The following is a 19,881-nucleotide window of genomic DNA, read 5'->3' as shown; positions in this document are numbered from 1 at the left end:
GGAATGAAGGCTACCCTAGGAACTAGCATTATTGCTAGTATGGTTTTTGTTTCTTTCTTTACTGGTTTGAGGGAGGGAGCTGAGTTTATTTTTGTTTGCATGAGTAGTTTTACTATTTGGCATCTAGAGCCCTGGGTTCCTGCTTTTAAAAAAACAAATTGCTAAACACAGAGATAAATAAATAATCTCCAAGTGAAAGCAGAAACATTGAAAAATTTAAGAGAATCCACATTTTATAGGAAAATTATTTTCAAAATAAGCACCTTTTTTGCAGTTATAAACCTACCTAAGCCAAGACAGTGAACCTGCAACTATTCTGATTTTCAAGTCAGTCAAGTCTCTTACAAAAAACTGAGTGACTGGACTACTACCCAAATTCAAGAACTGTTAGCCAGAATACTCCAAATGCACTGGAGCGATCTTGTGTATTACCTGAGCGCACATGTTGTTACCCTGGTGGAGAAGAGATAGAAGGTGAAGGACTGGTTTTATTTCTCAACTTCTTTTTGGCTACCAATCCCATTATTAATTGAAAAGAAGCCAATGTAATTTTCACCCCGGTAATCAAATAATTCATTTCTCTTTCCTCAATTCTGGACTCCACTCCTTTTCCAAAACATCTAGGGTGGGATTTTAAGGCCCAGTATGCTGCTTCAGCAGCAAACAGGGCCATAAACACCACAGAGCTGACTGGATGAGGATTCCCTTTGCCCTCTTTCCCTCTGGGCTATAAATTCTGCTTCACCTTGTAGAGACTCTTGCCCCTAATTTAGTTTCACCTCTAAGTGAGGAGAATTTAGTCTTGAAATTTAATTTTTTTTTTTTTAAAAAAGGATTCTATACATTTACTTACTGAATTCTCTATTCCAAAATTCCATTTAGAACAGGAATCCTGAGAATTTAGAAAAGAGCATGCTGGATATTTCCCTACCATAATAAAAGTTAACTTGGCAACTTAATCTGCATTTTCATAAGAACAAATCAAAGCCGATATTACTGAACAAAGAAGAGACCCTCAGAGAGGCTAAAATGTATCCCCCAAGAGAAGCTCAGCAAGGATTACTCTCATACAACACTTACAATAAGAGCATGTAAGAAAGTACATCGCTAAAGGCTACGGTAGTGCTCATGACAGCAAATGATTAAAAGTCATAGATAAAAAATGTTTTAAAAATAGGTCCTCACTTTACAAAGTCTACAAGTTTTGATGTTTACTTTTCAACATTTAGGCTGTTCACATTATGCATTTCTCTCAGGATGAACATTTATTACTTTCACTTCTGTTCAGCAATTTCACTTTCCAGTTTTTACATATTAGAATTAGGCTGCTCTGTTTGGGCTGCACAGGGGACACTGCTGGGAAGGTTTAAACTAGGGGTCAGCAACCTTTCAGAGTGTGCCGAGTCTTCATTTATTCACTCTAATTTAAGGTTTCACGTGCCAGTAATACATTTTAACATTTTTAGGTCTCTTTCTATAAGTCTATAATATATAACTAAACTATCGTTGTATGTGAAGTAAATAAGGTTTTTAAAATGTTAAGAAGCTTCATTTAAAATTAAATTAAAACGCAGAGCCCACGGACCGGTGGCCAGGACCCAGGCAGTGAGAGTGCCACTGAAAATCAGCTCGCGTGCCGCCATTGGCGCACGTACCAGACTTGCCTACACCTGGTTTAAACCCAGTCAAAACACACAAGTGTATTTTTTTAAGTTAATGATAAACCCTCAAACCTATAAACACTACGTGTATACAGACACATACAACCACAGAGCCCCAGTTTTGAAGTCCATCACTTGAGTGAACAGAAATAATCCTTTTATAAATATGAAAAGAACAAAAGGGGAAGCAGAGAAGAGCAAATATTTGTATTACAATGAAACTTGAGAGAGCCCAAATCAGATCAGTGTCCCACTGTCCTAGGCACTGTCCCTATCCGGATTGTAAGACAAAAAGCGGGAGGGGAAACAGAGCCAGAGGAGAAAGCGACTTGCCCATGCTCACAAGCAGGTCAACGGCAGAGCCAAGCAAAGACCGCAAGTCTGGAGTCCCAGGCATTGCCCTAGTCACTGGGCCACAATACCGTAACGCACAGAAAATAAGCCCATTTGTGAAAAATCCCCAGCATAGGTTTTTTTAAATACAAATTATGTCAAACTAGAGCTTACTTAGTAGTATATACAAAATGTGGAAGACCACAAAAGGCCTAAGTAGCTCTACAATATACCTTACAGCCATCCTCAGTTTTGATACAGTTACAGTCTGCAGAGGCTACTTGGCCTAGCATGACATCTATTTTGGTCCATGGCCAGACTGCTCTGTATGCTGGAACCTGGAGTATTCGCAGACTGCACCTCAATGCCTTGACAAGTTGTTAATGCAAACCCCAGCCAGGCATTCCTTATAGACATAATATCATTAATCTAATGTTCTTGTTACATGACTGGAGAAATCTGGATTAGATAAAGCCATTATAAAATGGATTTTCTAACCTGTTTTAAACCCAAGTTAAGAGGGCAACGATTAACAGTTCAGCATCAGCTTTGTTTGGAAGCATTTGTCTAGTGGAGTCAGGAGATCAAGCACTAACACATTTATTAATGACTTAGTAAGAAGGAGCAGAGAACAAATTGATAAAAGCTGTGATAAATACAAAACTGATACTAACCACTCCAGAGAAGAGAGCAGAAATTCAACACAAGATGGAAAATTCAGAGAGACAGGCTAACTTTAACAAAACAAATGCAAACTTCATTTGGGAAGCGAGGACCAAAAGACACAAATATAGAATGCAAACACACCCGCTCAAGTATGGTGCTGCAAAAAGAGCTTGGGGCGCAGTCAAGACTCAAAAATGCCCTTGTTGGTGGCGAGTCAAATTGGTGCAGTGACTGGAGCCTTGCCGTATGGATTTACGCTTTTGGTACTCTTCTCCCTGAAGCAGGGTGCTGAGTGCCTGTCATAGGAGCGTCTCCCCACTCCACTCCAATATTAAATCACAAAATGTAATGAAAATCTGTTTTTCTAAATGGGGATGAAAAACAGCGTCGAATGGAACACTAGTTATAGCCTCAGCTGTGGAGAAATACTCTCTCCCCATAGTAAAAATAACGAATAAAACCTGTATTTACCTATCTTACTAAAAGATAAATATGCCTATTTTACAGAAGGACAAACAACTTTCCAAGGATCAGAAGTCAGAAATAAGTCACCAGGTGTTGAGGCTCCCATTGGACCATTTATTTAGCTTGTTATTTATCTTAAAGAGAAGATTAGGGGGTGACTTGATTACATTGTGTAACCATCCACATGGGGAAGAAATATTCAATAATGGACTCTAACAGACAAAGGTATAACATGATCCAATGGCTAGAAGTTGAAATTAGACAAATTCAGATTACTCCTTATTTCCAAATTTTTGACAGTGAGGGTGATTAATCATTGGAACAATTTACAAAGGGTTGTGGTGGATTCTCCATTACTGACTATTTCTAAATCCATTTTGAATGTTTCTCTAAAAGATCTGCTCTAGGAATAATTTTGGGGAAATTCTGTGGCCTGTGTTATGCAGGAGGCAATGGTACCTTCTTAGAATCTACGAATCTGTGACAAAGCAACTTCTAACATTCAGCCTCCTGGGTTCACACAAGACATATGCTGGAACTGTAAATCACATTCATCACTGGCTTTGGTTTTATGATTGAAACAATCTGCTAATTGAACTGCAATCAGCTTTTGTTGCATTATTTGCCATCTACCAGGGGAAATGGTTTCCACCAAGGACTTTGGAGACATTAAAAGAAAGCAATACTTGTTTTGGTCAGAGCAGCATTCTGAACTGTCCCACAGTCAGCAGCATTTCAATTCAGGTACAGTAGACAGTTGTACTGAAAATTATCTTTTGATTAATCCTTCTATGTACAAATTATTTTCCTCACCAAAAAGGCACACTGATAATTAGGAGAAGCCAAAGGATGACAACACACACAAGGATTAGAAAATAGTTATGTGAAGTTCAAGGACCTTAATATGTACAGTTGTAATCCTTTGTTCAAAGTCTGTGACAGAATATAACTGCACGAAAATATTTAGAAGATAATTTAAGATGGGGGAGTTACATGCATGGCTTAAAAAGAAACAATTTAGAATTAAAATAAGAAATGCCTAGATTAGTGGGCAAGAAAAACTTAAGTGGCCAAACAGGGATTCGAATGGGCAGGGGTGGGTTTTGTTTTAGTTTTTTTTTACCATATCATCTAAGAACATACACACCACCTACCATCATAACAACAAGTGACAATGCTTAGCATCTACATTTTGGGACCAATCTTATTTAATCTTTTTATTACTGACCTCAGCACAAAAAGTGGGAGTGTGCTAATAAAGTTCGCAAAGGATACAAAGCTGGGAGGTATTGACAATTTAGAGAAGGACCAGGATATCATACAGGAGGATCTGGATGACTTTGTAAACTGGAGTAATAGTAATAGGATGAAATTTAATTGTGAAAAGTGTAAGGTTTTGCATTTAGGGATTAATAACAAGAATTTTAGTTATAAACTGGGGACATATCAATTAAAAGTAACGGAGAAGGAGAAGGACCTTGGAGTATTGATTGACCACAGGATGATTATGAGCCACCAATGTGATATGGCTGTGAAAAAAGCTAATGTGGTCTTGGGATGCATCAGGCGAGGTATTTCCAGTAGAGACAAGGAAGCGTTCGTACCGTTATACAAGGCACTGGTGAGACCTCATCTGGAATAGTGTGTGCAGTTCTGGTCTCCTATGTTTAAGAGGGATGCATTCAAACTGGAACAGGTACAAAGAAGGGCTACGAGGATGATCCGAGGAATTGAAAACCTGTCTTATGAAAGGAGACTCAAGGAGCTTGGCTTGTTTAGCCTAACCAAAAGGAGGTTGAGGGGAGATATGATGGCTCTCTATAAATATATCAGAGGGATAAATACTGGAGAGGGAGAGGAATTATTTAAACTCAGTACCAATGTGGACACAAGAACAAATGGTTATAAACTGGTCGTTGGGAAGTTTAGACTTGAAATTAGACGAAGGTTTCTAACCATCAGAGGACTGAAGTTCTGGAACAGCCTTCTAAGGGAAGCAGTGGGGGCAAAAGACTTATCTAGCTTCAAGATTAAACTCGATAAATTTATGGAGGAGATGGTATGAATGAACAACATGATTTTGGCAATTAATTGATCTTTAACTATTCACGGTTAAATAGGCCCAATGGCCTGTGATGGGATGTTAGATGGCGTGGGATCTAAGTTACTACAGAGAATTCTTTCCTGGGTATCTGGCTGGTGAATCTTGCCCACATGCTCACTGCCATATGCTGACTGCCATATTTGGGGTCGGGAATGACTTTTCCTCCAGGGCAGATTGGAAGACGCCTTGGGGGTTTTTTGCCTTCCTCTGTAGCATGGGGCACTGGTCACTTGCTGGAGGATTCTCTGCACTTGAAGTCTTTAAACCATGATTTGAGGACTTCAATAGCTCAGACATAGGTGAGAGGTTCATTGCGGGGGGGGGGGGGGGAATTCTGTGGCCTGCATTGTGCAGGAGGTCAGACTAGATGATCATAATGGTCCCTTCTGACTTTAATACGTATGAGTCTAATATCTACGTATCACTGTCCTAACATCAAAGTGGACACACAGCAAGACGGCCTAATATCAATAAACTGGTATTCTTTGGAATAAAATGAAAAGGTATTTTCTCATAGTTTTAACAATCTTCATACAATCTTTTGGCAGTCAAATCAGCTGTCTTCATGAATTCCACCCATTACTCTCTAATGCATATACACAGAGATTTGTTATTGTACTCACAAGGAAAGTGTTTTAGCTTATAAATATATTCAAATAACTATACATTAAAATCTGTTATCTAAAGAGCCTAGCAGTGAAATTATCATTTAAGAAAATGCGCTAGAGTTCCATTAGGCACATGTGTAGCTTCCATACAAGATCTCAGAACATACAAATGTTGACACAGCTGAGAACCAAAACCATCAGAAAGCTAAATAATTCCCTTTTCCAGGCCACATCTGGCCTTGTTTTTGTTCCTTTCAATCACATCTTTTTTTTCCCCCACGGTTGGTGGTGGGTAGCTCTGTCGTGAGAAACACCAAGTTTGAAACATATAAACTGCCAACTTCAAATACTTAGCAGGTTCATGGACTATGCCGTTACTGAGCTGCTTTAATGTGGCAGCAGTGTTAGAGGAGAGCACTGAAACTATGTTAATATAGCATATAGGGGATAACAGGATTGCGCTGGACTGCTCTGCTCTGTAGCGGTGGAACCATGGGTGAGGACTAGAGCTGTTCTGGTCTGAACAGAAAATGTGTGTATACTGAGGGCTTAAGGGGTCTGCACCAGCACTGGTCTGCTCTGGAAAATAGGAACTGCCAGACTGGTTACTGGACTAGACGAACCACTAGTGTGATCTAATTTCTGACAATGAATGGCAAGTTCCAGCTGCTATCCCCAAAACAGGGAAAGTTTCTTCCCACCAGTCAGCTTGCAACTTAAAGTTTAAGGATTTCTCTGTGTATTTTTTTTTTAAATGTTTACTATTACAACTCCAGATATTCTTTTCCATATAACAGGAAGAGATTTGGGGTTGCATTACAGGGCAGCCTGGGGGGTGGCTGAGGGGAGGCAGGCGGGGAAAGTCACAGGGCTCCACTGGGGGATGAGGCAGAGGACTGCACTGGAAGGGGGGAAGCTGTAGCAGTGGAGACAGACGGGGAGAGAGCCAGAGAACTGCACAGGGTCACGGCGGTAGGGGATGGCCAGAAACCTGGGCTGCGGAAAGAGATGGTGCTCGTGGGCCAGGCCTGAGCTACGGGGCTATGCGGGGGAGGCTCCCCGAGGCAGCCCTGGGAGAGTTGGGCCCAGTCCTCCACGTATGGAGGCGACGCGGCAGCACAGCACGTAGGGCGCCACTGGAGCAAAAGGCGACAGCAGCTTCCCACGGCGCATCGGGGGGCCGCGCACGGGACCGCAGCGGCCGCGGGGCCGCGCACACGCGGCGAGGGGCAGCCGCCATTTTGTGTCGTCTTCAGAAATGAGACCCGCTCCATTTCCAATCGCGGGAGAGGAGAGGAGAGGAGAGGAGAGGGAGGGGTGGTCCCTCCCCATTCCCCTCCCCCTCCCAGGGGTCCTGCTCCCCACCACGCCACTCCTCGCGGTGGGGGGGATGGGCAAACTCCCTCACAACGCCATCTCCCGCTTCACCAATCCGCAGGGGTACCTCGCTAAGTGACGGGTCCGACAGCCAATCAGCACCGTCGTCTCCACACGGTAGGCGGGGTTAAATATGCCAAGGGGTACCTTGCCCCCCCCCCCCACTAAACGGGGTCCGCGGCGGCGAGTGGGGGCCCACCGCGGTATCCCAGCGCTCTCCGTATGGCTCAGGCCTCATTCCGCCCCGCTTGCTCGCTTTACTTACTGCCGTATCCCTGATCCATGTCTCCCTCCGCCTTCAGCCAAGTCCAACGGCTCCTCCGCACTAACTGCACGCCCTTCCGCTCACTACGCAAGCGCCACACGCCCGCCGCCCATTGGCCATTCCCGCGAGCGGGTCCCGCCCCCAAAACACCCTATTGGGCGTACTCCCGAGTTCCGCCCCGCCTCGCACCCATTGGTCAGATCTCCCACCAAGCTCTGCCCCTCTCCCCATTTCCATTGGTGAGCGTTTCTTCTCCCCCCCCCTCCCCCCGGACGTTCGAGAAATCCCATTGGACTAGACCACTTTTTCCTTGGTGACCTTGAGCGTTCGCCTTGGCCCGTTTCTGTGCGCCTAGCCGTCAATCAAAGCTATTGGCTGGCAAAGGCAAGGCTGCCATATTGGAAGTCGCAGAAGAGGTTCGTGGGGCCCTGGGCGATGGGCCTGCGGCGGCTCCCCCCCCCCCGCGGTGGTGGTAGCTCCTCCTGCCTGGAGGATGGGTGAGGCATGGGGGCCAAGGAGCAGGAAGGGCTCCTCCTACGCTGGGTATCCCCTCAGGGAGAGGCTGGAAGTAGCTGGGGATTGCACAGCACTGCCCCAGGGCACACGGGTGGGCGGCGGCGGGGAGGAGAGACTGGGCTGTGCTCAGGAATGAGCAGCCACGCGTGGCTCTCCCAGGCTGTGGGGGTGGTGGGAGCGCCCACATCCCCAAGACAGCTATGGTGAAATCACCATGAGGCAACCAGCTGCACAAGTTATTAATAATCATAATGAATAATATGCCCTGGGGACCTCACCTGGACAGGGTGAGAAGGTTACACGTGGCCGTGAGAGCTCTACTGCTAGGATTGTTAACTCCTGGTGGGGCCACCCAAGACAGGTCAAAGGGCAGGGGCCAGACAAAAAGCAGTTAACTGATTCTGGAGGGTGGGGGTTGAACAACAGGCCAACAACCTATGGTGAGCTTAAGCAAATCCCAGTGCCAGAGGGCAAGGGGCTCACTGAACATAGCATAAGAACGGCCATACCGGGTCAGACCAAAGGTCCATCTAGCCCAGTATCCTGTCTACCGACATTGGCCAATGCCAGGTGCCCCAGAGGGAGTGAACCTAACAGGTAATGATCACGTGAGCTCTCTCCTGCCGTCCATCTCCACCCTCTGACAAACAGAGGCTAGGGACACTGGTATTACGTAGCGAGTTTCAACTGGCCTGAGTAGTGTATCCCAATTCACTTACAGCATAATCTGTATCTAATAACAATCATGAAGGGCAAAGGTGCAGACTCAGTGGGTGCTCCAAGGCTGGAGCAACCCTGGAAAAAATAGTGGGTACTCAGCAGCCACCAGCCAATCAGCTGTTTGGTGGCAGGAAGGATGTGCTGGTGGGAGGGTGCGGCGCGAGGATGGGACCTTAAGGGAAGGAACGGAGTCGGGACAGGGCCTCTGGGTCGAGCACCCACCCAAAAAAATGAAAGTTGGCACCTGAGATGTAGGGTATCATTGAAAAACCAATAATACACTGATCATTAGTATTTTTGTGTGGTGTATGTACAGTAAATGCCCAGAGGACTGTACAAATGTGAAGGAAATAAAGGTCTAAAATGTATCTGATCCAGACAAGTCTGGGGAGTGGGTAAACAGGTTTTTTTTCCACACAAAGGAAAGGCTGATGCCTGCGTCCAGATGTAATCGCAGATAATTGGCAATCACAATCAAGTGGCCATTCACTAGCATATCGGAGGCTGCAGAAACAGATCAATTTTTATTATAAAAACACTAGGGGAGAAGGAACCAGCATGAACCTTTTCCATCAGACTCCATGGCTCCTTTCCTCATAGCAGGGTAGTGAACTTTGAGAAGAATAAATTTCAAAAAGTTGCTGGCTTATAAAGAGAGGAGCAAAGGACCCCAAGTGATCTTTCACCCAAGTCAAAGGACCTGAGCACTTTGAACTTTGTGGGAGATCCTGACCCCGGGGTTGCCAGCCATCTTGCAGGAAGGAGGTGTGGGAAGAATCTTACATTGAACCAAGACTAGTTTTGTTCAGTCTCGGTCACTAGCTAACATTTTTCACTTTTGTTTGTAACCATTTCTGACTTTGTACCCTTAAACTTGATACGCCTGAGGGAATTTTATGCCAAAAAATTTAAAATTATGTGCCTAAAAATTATGCGCACAATATGTTAACATTTTGCAAATTTTATTTGTCACTAAATAAATGTGGCTCCTCCATGGCAGTGGGGAGCACAGGCCACTGGGCTGCATTCAGGTGGGAGATCACCCTGAAGCCCCCACCTCACCTGGTACAGGGACTTGGCAGTGAGGCTGCATCTGACCCTGACACAGTGCAAAGGCTGGGCCTGCCCCAGAAACACCCCAAAGCCCTGCCCTTCTGTGCCAGGTGCACCAAGTGTGGATGGGTAGGCTCAGCCCAGCGGGAAACAAGTGTGCAAGGGCATACTGTGTGGGGATCCACTTAGAAAGGAGCATAGAATCAGAATATCAGAGTTGGAAGGGACCTCAGGAGATCATGTAGTCCAACCCCCTGCTCAAAGCATAAACCCTGTCAAATTAAGTGTAAAAATGTAATTAGAAAAGACAAAAAGGAGTTTGAAGAACAGCTAGCCAAAAGCTCAAAAGGTAATAAAATGTTTTTTAAGTGCATCAGAAGCAGGAAGCCTGCTAAACAACCAGTGGGGCCCCTGGACGATCGAGATACAAAAGGAGCACTTAAAGACGATAAAGTCATTGCGGAGAAACTAAATGAATTCTTTGTTTGAGTCTTCACGGCTGAGGATGTTAGGGAGATTCCCAAACCTGAACCATCCTTTGTAGGGGACAAATCTGAGGAATTGTCACAGATTGAAGTGTCACTAGAGGAGCTTTTGGAATTAATTGATAAACTTAACAGTAACAAGTCACCGGGACCAGATGGCATTCACCCAAGAGTTCTGAAAGAATTCAAATGTGAAATTGCAGAACTATTAGCTATGGTTTGTAACCTGTCCTTTAAATCAGCTTCTGTACCCAATGACTGGAAGATAGCTAATGTAACACCAATATTTAAAAAGGGCTCTAGAGGTGATCATGGCAATTACAGACCGGTAAGTCTAACGTCAGTACCGGGCAAATTAGTTGAAACAATAGTAAAGAATAAAATTGTCAGACACATAGAAGAACATAAATTGTTGGGAAAAAGTCAACATGGTTTCTGTAAAGGGAAAATCATGTCTTACTAATCTATTAGAATTCTTTGAAGGGATCCACAAACATGTGGACAAGGGGGATCCAGTGGACATAGTGTACTTAGATTTCCAGAAAGCTTTTGACAAGGTCCCTCACCAAAGGCTCTTACGTAAATTAAGTTGTTATGGGATAAGAGGGAAGAGCCTTTCATGGATTGAGAACTGATTAAAAGACGGGAACAAAGGGAAGGAACAAATGGTAAATTTTCAGAATGGAGGGGGTAACTAGTGGTGTTCCCCAAGGGTCAGTCCTAGGACCAATCCTATTCAACTTAATCATAAATGAGCTGGAGAAAGGGGTAAACAGTGAGGTGGCAAAGTTTGCAGACGACACTAAACTGCTCAAGATAGTTAAGACCAAAGCAGACTGTGAAGAACTTCAAAAAGATCTCACAAAACTAAGTGATTGGGCAACAAAATGACAAATGAAATTTAATGTGGATAAATGTAAAGTAATGCACATTGGAAAAAATAACCCCAACCATACATACAATATGATGGGGGCTAATTTAGCTACAACTAATCAGGAAAGAGATCTTGGAGTCATTGTGGATAGTTCTCTGAAGATGTCCACACAGTATGCAGCGGCAGTCAAAAAAGCAAACAGGATGTTAGGAATCATTAAAAAAGGGATAGAGAATAAGATGGAGAATATCTTATTGCTCTTATATAAATCCATGGTACGCCCAAATCTTGAATACTGTGTACAGATGTGGTCTCCTCATCTCAAAAAAGATATACTGGCATTAGAAAATGTTCATAGAAGGGCAACTAAAATGATTAGGGGTTTGGAACGGGTCCCATGTGAGGAGAGATTAAAGAGGCTAGGACTTTTCAGCTTGGAAAAGAGGAGACTAAGGGGGGATATGATAGAGGTATATAAAATCATGAGTGGTGTGGAGAAAGTGAATAAGGAAAAGTTATTTACTTGTTCCAGTAATATAAGAAACAGGGGCCACCAAATGAAATTAATGGGCAGCAGGTTAAAACAAAGAAAAGGAATTTCTTCTTCACACAGCACACAGTCCATCTGTGGAACTCCTTGCCTGAGGAGGTTGTGAAGGCTAGAACTATAACAGGGTTTAAAAGAGAACTAGATAAATTCATGGAGGTTAAGTCCATTAATGGCTATTAGCTAGGATGGGTAAGGAATGGTGTCCCTAGCCTCTGTTTGTCAGAGGGTGGAGATGGATGGCAGGAGAGAGATCACTTGATCATTACCTGTTAGGTTCGCTCCCTCTGGGCCACCTGGTGTTGGTCGCTGTCGGCAGACAGGATACTGGGCTGGATGGACCTTTGGTCTGACCCAGTATGGCCATTCTTATGTTCTTATCCAGGTGTGCAGTTAGAGGTTTCTGTGTGGGGCAATCTGGGTGCGAGTGGCTCAGTGGGAGATCTGGCGGCACAGTGGCTCGTTGGAGGATGCAGGGGCAGTGGGACTCTGCAGGGGATCCAGGTGAAGGTGGTGGGGAGGTCTGGGTGTGGGGAGATGAGGCTTGGCAGGTGGATCTGGGTGTGGGGGGCTCAGTGGGGGGTTTGGGTGCTGGGGGAATAGGACTTGATGGGGTGGGAATCCAGGTGCAGCTGGTTGGGGATCAGTGGAGTGGGGGTCTGGGTGTGGGGGGCTTGTTGGAGGGGTCCAGGTGTAGGGGGTTAGGGCTTGTCAGGGTGAGGGTTCGATGGTAGCCACATGCCAGGGCTTCCGATTCCCTCGTGATTCCCGTCCCCTTTTCTTTTCCATCCCCGTCCCCTCACTCCCACATTCCCCTCCCCCTGCCCTATTCCACCTCCTTCCTTCCCCACTGCTTCTTCCCCTCACCCAGCCCCACTGCAAGCCTCACTATTGTGCTGAAAACTGGAAGGCTCCCAGCACAAAGAAGTGGAGCACGACTGGCACTAGGACCCAGGAAGTGGTGTTCAGCTATAGAGTCAGTGGAGCTGAGACACGCATCCTCCTTCAGCTGGGCAGCTCTGCGCTTGCAGAAATGGGGGGCAGTGGCAGGTAACCCCGTGCTCCCTTCCATGCCTCACCTCTCTTAGGAGGGGGGAGATCCCCCCCAAGAAAACTGCATCCATGGTAGTCCACCCCTCCCGGGGCGCGGCTTACCTTTGCTTCCCTGCCATTAAACGCAGGAATTGTTCAGGGGGTACCGTTTTCTGCAGGCGCACAGTCATGCAGAATCCCTCAATGAGTAACTTGAGCTCGTTAAAACCTCTCTCTATTTGATTAAATAAACTTGTTTTACTTGTATTCTAAATCAACCCACTGCTGTGTTTGACATGACATGATTATGAACTCCTGTTAAAGCAACTAGCTCGGGGTGGGCAAACTTTTTGGCCTGAGGGCCACATCGGGGTTCTGAAACTGTATGGAGGGTCAGTGTAGCGTATTGAATTTCTCCCCATAGGAATGTGCTACATACGGTGTACTACTTATGGCTGCCAGTCCCGGTGCTCTGAGCAGCATGGTAAGGGAATGGGGAGCAGGGCAGGGGTTGGATAAGGGGCAAGGGGTCCTGGGGAGCAGTCAGGGGACAGGGAGCAGGGGGTGGTTGGATGGGATGGAGGTTCTGGGGGAGGGGGTCAGGGGACGGGGAACAGGGGGGGTTGGATTGGCGTGGGAGTCCTGGGAGGCCTCTCGGTGGGGGTGTGGATAGGGGTCAGGGCAGACGGGGAGCAGGAGGGATTGGATTGGGGTGGGGTTCTGGGGGGGCGGTTGGGGCAGGGGGTCCCAGGAGGGGGCAGTTGGGACAAGATGCAGGGGTGGTTGGATGGGTGGGGGATTCTGAGAGGGAAAGTCAGGGGGCAGGAAGTGATAGGGGGCAGGGGCCAGGCTGTTTGGGGAGGCACAGCCTTCCCTATCCGGGTGTATTGTATTAAATTGCTCCCTGTAAGAATGTGCTACTCATGGCTGACAGTCCTGGTGCTCCCTAAGTAGCACATTCCTATGGGGAGCAATTTAATACACTAAACCCGGCAGCTCTTGCAGCCATGCTGCCCAGAGTGCGAGCAGCACGGTGAGCTGAGGCTGCAGGGGAGGGGCTGGGGGTAGCTTCCCTGGCCAGGAGCTCAAGGGCTGGGCAGGACAGTCCAGCGGGCCAGATGTGGCCTGCGGGCCGTAGTTTGCCCAACTCTGAACTAGCTGCTGAGCTTTTGACTCTTTAAAGAAGCAATGGACGTTATTACTTCTCTGAACGTTCCAAGAGAGGGCTGGACATTTCAGGGCACACAATTTTGGGGAAATTCAGGTCTAGGGTTGTGTTGGGATTGTAGTAGGAAGAGAGCTTGAGACATAAGCCCTTGTATTAGAGGCCTGGTGTAAGGCAGGACCTGCTCACAGAATCTAGCAAGAACAGGGCTAATAATGCAAAAATACACATTCCTAAGAAGTACTAAGCCCAGAGTACTTACACAAACACATCCCAATATCAAGTAGTACCACAACATCCCAGTATTAAGGATGGTACAAAAACATTCCCCAAGGTAACAGGAACACACTGAACCCTCCTAAAAGATAAGGTCAGGATGACAGAACGTAATAGAGATGTTTTGATTGAACCAACATGTACCAGGTGATGAGTTATAACTAGCCACATCAGAGGCAGTACTATCTTGTTTGTATTCGGGTATAAAGATGCATCTCAGAGGGAATATCTTTGGCCAGCCAAGGGGGTAATGGAAAATCCCACCATTCACTGAGCTGCATCCATTGTCATGGGCATACATGTCTTAGTATTCTCGTAGTGTTTGCCAGGTGCTATTACCATGCCTTGTCAACTATAAACCTGGCCTGGTGCCTTCGTACCTTAAAAGGTCTTGTAGTAATTGGGCAGTTCACTCAAGCACTGCTGTACCGGCTGTTTGTGCAGAGCTGGGGCAGCACACAGAGAGAACAAACACATGCAGATGAACATCTAACCACATTGGTGACCCCCAACTACTTTTTTATTATTTTTATTTTGTTGCAACAAAAAAAAATTTATATCTTTTTTTTAAATACAAGTGGTACCACACTATTTTAATAATATCGTTGAGGTATAACCATCATAATATTAATACAATTTTTTTAAAGTTCAAAAAGATCTTAGTTATAAATATATATACATATATTTCTGCGTCAACCAATAATGCAATTAAAAACAAAAAATAATTATCTTTTATTCATCATATATTTTTATTTTTATTCAAAGAAAAATGTAAGGGGAAACCTCAACATTAAGGTAAAGGTAATATTAACAAAATGTCAATTTCTTGTTTGAGTTTTCATGAACTTGTTTGCACTTTTAAATATAGTTATAAAAGTGTCATAGCAAAAATGTATTAAAATAATAATTTATGCATAAAGCTAACCAAACAATTACAACATGTTTCCACCTTTTCAGCAGGTTTCCACCTTTGGCTCCCAAACACAACAAAGTTTAATAAACATTTAATACCCTCAAAGTGTTTGCATGAACTTCCATTTAAAATGTATTTTGGTTTAATTGTTGTACACTTTTCTTTTATGTTATGTTAAAGGGAAGTAATGGTTGTTAAAGTTTGTGCTTCTAAATAGATAAAAGTGGAATTGGTATCACAAGCAAATTAACTAAAAAGCTTGGTAAAAATTATGTTACGAACACTTTTGCTAAAACAAAGTGCTCAACAAGGGAAAGCAATACACCTCAAAAATTGTAAGCATCTATTCTAGCAATTAAGCATTACATTTAGTATAAAATATTAGTAATGCACCTCAAGTAAAAATTAATGTCTATACAACAATTGCAAAAATATAGCTTGTTATAAAACACTTAATCCCCATTACATTATAAACAAACTAAATTATTAAATTTAAGTTTCTGAAAACAAAACAAAAAATGTAAAACAAACAAAAATCTTTAGTATGTTAACTAACTAGTTGTTTAAGGTTGCATCCCACAAACCAAAGATACCAAAATATATCACACCACAAAAACACCAGAAAATATCAGTATACAGTGAAGAAACCCCCAAGCGTAAAAAAAAAAAAAAAAAACTGGTCAACTACACCTTGGTCTACCATATATAAAAAATGAAGTTGGCAATCAGCTACAAACCACTAACTGGACCAGGTTAAACTGTCATTTAATTTAAATGTAGTTACTGTGTAAAAGCAACTGTATTATTGCTGTATTACTGCTATATTGTATTATTTTTGTACACCATTTATAATGTGCATAACATTGCTAACCGGTTTAACCAACACACAAATAAAAATCAAAAAGTAAATGGCAGCAAACAACATAAAAGCAAAAAAAAAAAAATTTGGTAAAAAAATTAAGTTACACAGTAACTACAAATTGGGTAAACAAATTACCTGGTAGTACCTGTCACACTTTGAAGTCAGTAACACTGCATCCTAAGTAAAGCACATGTTATTCAAAACACCCTTGTTCAGTGTCTGGGTACTAAATGCTGACACAGGAATATTTAATAAATTAATTACTGTCCATTCAGTAAATTATCTAAAAAACAGCATCCATAAAAAACAACTGAATCTACATCAGCTACTAATGTATCACAAAGCAATGCAACCAATAAAACAAAAAAGGCTAGCAGTTACTGTTTCCTGCCCAGCAAAGCTTACCCAAGGATAACAACCAGCAGTAATTAGAGTAGCAGCCGTGTTCGTCTGTATCCACAAAAAGAAAAGAAGTACTTGTGGTGTTAGTCTCTAAGGTGCCACAAGTACTCCTTTTCTTTTAACCAGCAATAAGGGTAACCTATAACATAAATAAACAGTACTGTGTACTAACTAAACATACACAAATGTATATGTAAAAGCCTCATTTATACTGTCACTACTCCAAATTTCTGTTTTACTTCTCATATACATAGCACTGTGGAACACACTATAAAAATGCTTATTCCAGTATTTCAAAATACTCAGCCTACTACCAATAATAATACAAATAGTGATTGTAATTGCCCTAATAAAAGTGTGTTGCTATCTACGGCACCAAAGTGAAAAAGCCAGATTACAACATCATATTAAAAATATAAAGTGGTGTCAGATGTACATGTACATACTATACATATATACTCATATACACATATGCATATTATTATAATCCTAACTAAAGCCCATCTCATCAACCACTAACTAAGTATAAAGGCCTCCTCATGTCACCTACAAATTATCAAAGCACAACTCTACACCGCACACCTCATAGATTCATAGATATTAAGGTCAGAAGGGACCATTATGATCATCTAGTCTGACCTCCTGCACAACGCAGGCCACAGAATCTCACCCACCCACTCCTGCAATAAACCCCTCACCTATGTCTGAGCTACTGAAGTCCTCAAATCATGGTTTAAAGACTTCAAGGTGCAGAAAATCCTCCAGCAAGTGGAGAATCCTCCAGCCATGGAGAATCCTCCAGGCCTAACATTTCCAGACCCACCATAAAAAACTAAAAACAATTTAAAAAATAAAATCTGTCCATCAGTCGTACAAACAAATGTGCAAACTAAGGGACAGATGGGGCATAAATGTGTGAATGGGAAAGTAAGGTGGTCACGTAACAGTGTTTAGCCAACTAAGCCATCTTCAGTCCATGCATTATGCTTTTCCAGGACAATGGGTAAACATTCTCCCCCACTTTCCCTGGAGTAAGGCAGGACCTGCTCACAGAATCTGGCAAGAACAGGGCTAATAATGCAAAAATACGCATTTCTAAGAAGTGCTAAGCCCAGAGTACTCACGCAAACACATCCTGATATCAAGTGGTACCACAACATCCTAGTATCAAGGATGGTACAAAAACATTCCCCAAGGGTAACAGGGACACACTGACCCCTTCTAAAAGTTAAGGTCAGGATGACAGTACATAATAGAGATGTTTTGATCAAACCAACATGTACCAGGTGATGGGTAATAACTAGCCACGTAAGGGGGCAGTAACTAACTATGTCAGAGGCAGTACTAACTTGTTTGTCTCAGGGTATAAAGATGTATCTCAGAGGGAGTATCTTTGTCCAGCCGAGGGGGTAATGGAAAATCCCACCATTCACTGTGCTGTGTCCATTGTCACTGCGATGCTGTATGGAATCTGTGGGACACTTGAGGATATTATGAATATCAATATTGTACAATTACAATGAGTTATGCCAGATATATCATGTAAGATATCTGCAAAAATGTTATAATTTGTCAAATATGATAAGCTCATTTATGTGTTTGTATCACCTTTGTATTTTGGGTTTATGATATGTATGTATGTCTGTATTTCAAAACTTGTGCTATGCTTTTGGGTGATACCGCCAGACAGTTTCAGCACTGCCTAGCCTGCTTGATGGCCCATTAAAGACCATCAGCTGTACAACTGAGAGAAGGAAAGGGATACACCTTATGACTCAGCAAGGTATGGACAGATCTCTAAGGCTTTCAAGCCATGTGCAGGGCAGCTTGTGTTTGGGACAAAAGAAGCACAAACCGCATGGCAAAAGACTATAAAAGGCACCTGCATCTTCTCCATTTTGTCTTCAATCCTGCTTCTTAGCTCTGGAGGAACTTTGCTACAAATTGAAGCTCTGAACAAAGGACTGAATGACCCATCCAAGCTGTGGATGTATTCCACAAATGACTTTCAAGTCAGCAAACTCACCAATACTGCTAGGAATCTGGTATATGGACTTTTAAGTCTTTGGACTGCTTTACCATTTAATATCTCTCTTCTTGTTCTTTCTTGTTTATTTATAATAAATCTTTAGTTTTAGACACTAAAGGATTGGCTGGCAGCGTGATATTTTGGGTAAGATCTAAATCTATACCCTTTGGGGTCAGAAGAACATTTTGTATATGTGAGCAGAGTTTTTTAAATAACTTCTCACTGTACTGGACCTATGTGCTAATTGGGAGCCAGAGAACTGGAATGCAATAAAGGGGGCTGTGTGATTTCTTTTTTGCTTCTTGATAGCCAGTGTGGAGGATCAAAAATAATTTGTGACAGGTTGAGGAGTTTAACTTCAGTGTTACCCACCAGTCTTAGGAGTATCTGCTCTCCCTTTTGCAGCCTGCCCTGACCTTGGTGTTTCCAGTGAGGGCTGCCTCAGGTACACCAGGTCACAGTCACAAGCATACATGTCTTAGTATTCTCATAGAGTCTGCCAGGTGCTATTACCATGTTTCATTGACAATAAACCTGGCCGGGTGCCTTTGTACCTTAACGGATCTTGTGGTCATTGGGCGGTTCGCTTGAGGTCTGCACAGAGCTGTGGCATCACACAGGGAGAACACACACATGCAGCCAAACATTTAACCACAGGGATCACTTGGCTAATATTGGCTAATCAACAAAGGCTGGTGGAGACTAGGGTAACAAGCAGGCTACTGGAGTCAGAGTTGCAGAATCAGGATTTCTCAACATACAGACATTCAGTGTATATTTGTGTGCTGGCTGGGAGCTTCCAGCCAGGGAGCTAAAGCAGCAGAGCATTTTAAGGCACTCAAGGTTATAGGACAAGTGGTGACACAACCTCTCACTGGTCTGGGTTAAACCCCAAAAGTGACACCTCTCCATGTAAAATGTGTCATAGAAACACAAGAAGGGAGCCATTCTGGCAAACAGGATGATAGACATTTTTTTGTGCCCCAAGTGATGCCTGATGGTTCAAGAATGATTTAGAGTCACAATAATGAAAATACCCAGCTCCTATATAACACTTTCCACTAGTAGCTCTCAACATTTTTAAAACGAGGGCAGAATTATTACCCCCCTTTTACAGATGGAGAAACTGAAGCACAATGAGGTTGAAGGAACTTGCCCAAGGTCATCTAGCAGGCTAGAGGCAGTACTGGGTCTAGAACCTAGGTCTCCTGAGTCCTAGTCCCAGTCCCATGGGCTATCCAATAGGACAGCATGAAAGGTTGCTGCCTAATGACTAAACTAATACAGAGGGCAGATTGCCACGCAGTGCCTTGCATGCTTTCTGAACATTGAGTCCACCTAAACTTAACCCCCTGAAAATCAGGGAATACAGAATGCAGGAGATACACACCAGCCCGGCCTCACAAGCTTAACTCTGGCGCTGGAGTTGGCAAGATCCACAGGAAATATATGGCAAGTGTCGTTCAGCCTGGGATGTTGCATAATAAGCAGAATGGGAAATGTGCTATGTGGTGCAATGTATGCCACA

At 43.6% G+C, this 19,881-nt stretch overlaps 1 protein-coding gene and 1 long non-coding RNA gene across 5 annotated transcripts in view; one reads left to right on the top strand and one right to left on the bottom strand.

The window, feature by feature from the left end:
* AKAP8 (A-kinase anchoring protein 8) overlaps positions 1-7,656 on the bottom strand; it is a 31,688-nt gene extending 24,032 nt beyond the window's left edge. For 3 of the 4 annotated variants that reach the window (XM_038378601.2, XM_038378603.2, XM_038378602.2), the window contains exon 1: positions 7,480-7,611. In XM_038378601.2, coding sequence (XP_038234529.1) covers positions 7,480-7,498 — 19 coding nt within the window. In that variant the 5' untranslated portion in view covers positions 7,499-7,611. Of the gene's footprint in view, positions 1-7,479 lie in introns of all 4 variants that reach the window. The other variant, XM_038378604.2, reaches the window with a different exon arrangement.
* A 223-nt stretch (positions 7,657-7,879) lies between these two features.
* Positions 7,880-12,984, top strand: LOC122458315. The gene is made up of 2 exons (XR_006278306.1): positions 7,880-7,976; positions 12,546-12,984. It is a non-coding gene; the product is annotated as an uncharacterized LOC122458315 (long non-coding RNA).
* The last annotated feature ends 6,897 nt before the right edge of the window (positions 12,985-19,881 follow it).

The sequence above is a fragment of the Dermochelys coriacea genome, chromosome 20, assembly GCF_009764565.3.
Source record: "Dermochelys coriacea isolate rDerCor1 chromosome 20, rDerCor1.pri.v4, whole genome shotgun sequence".
Lineage (NCBI taxonomy): Eukaryota > Metazoa > Chordata > Testudines > Dermochelyidae > Dermochelys > Dermochelys coriacea.
This window is presented reverse-complemented; position numbering and strand designations above follow the sequence as displayed.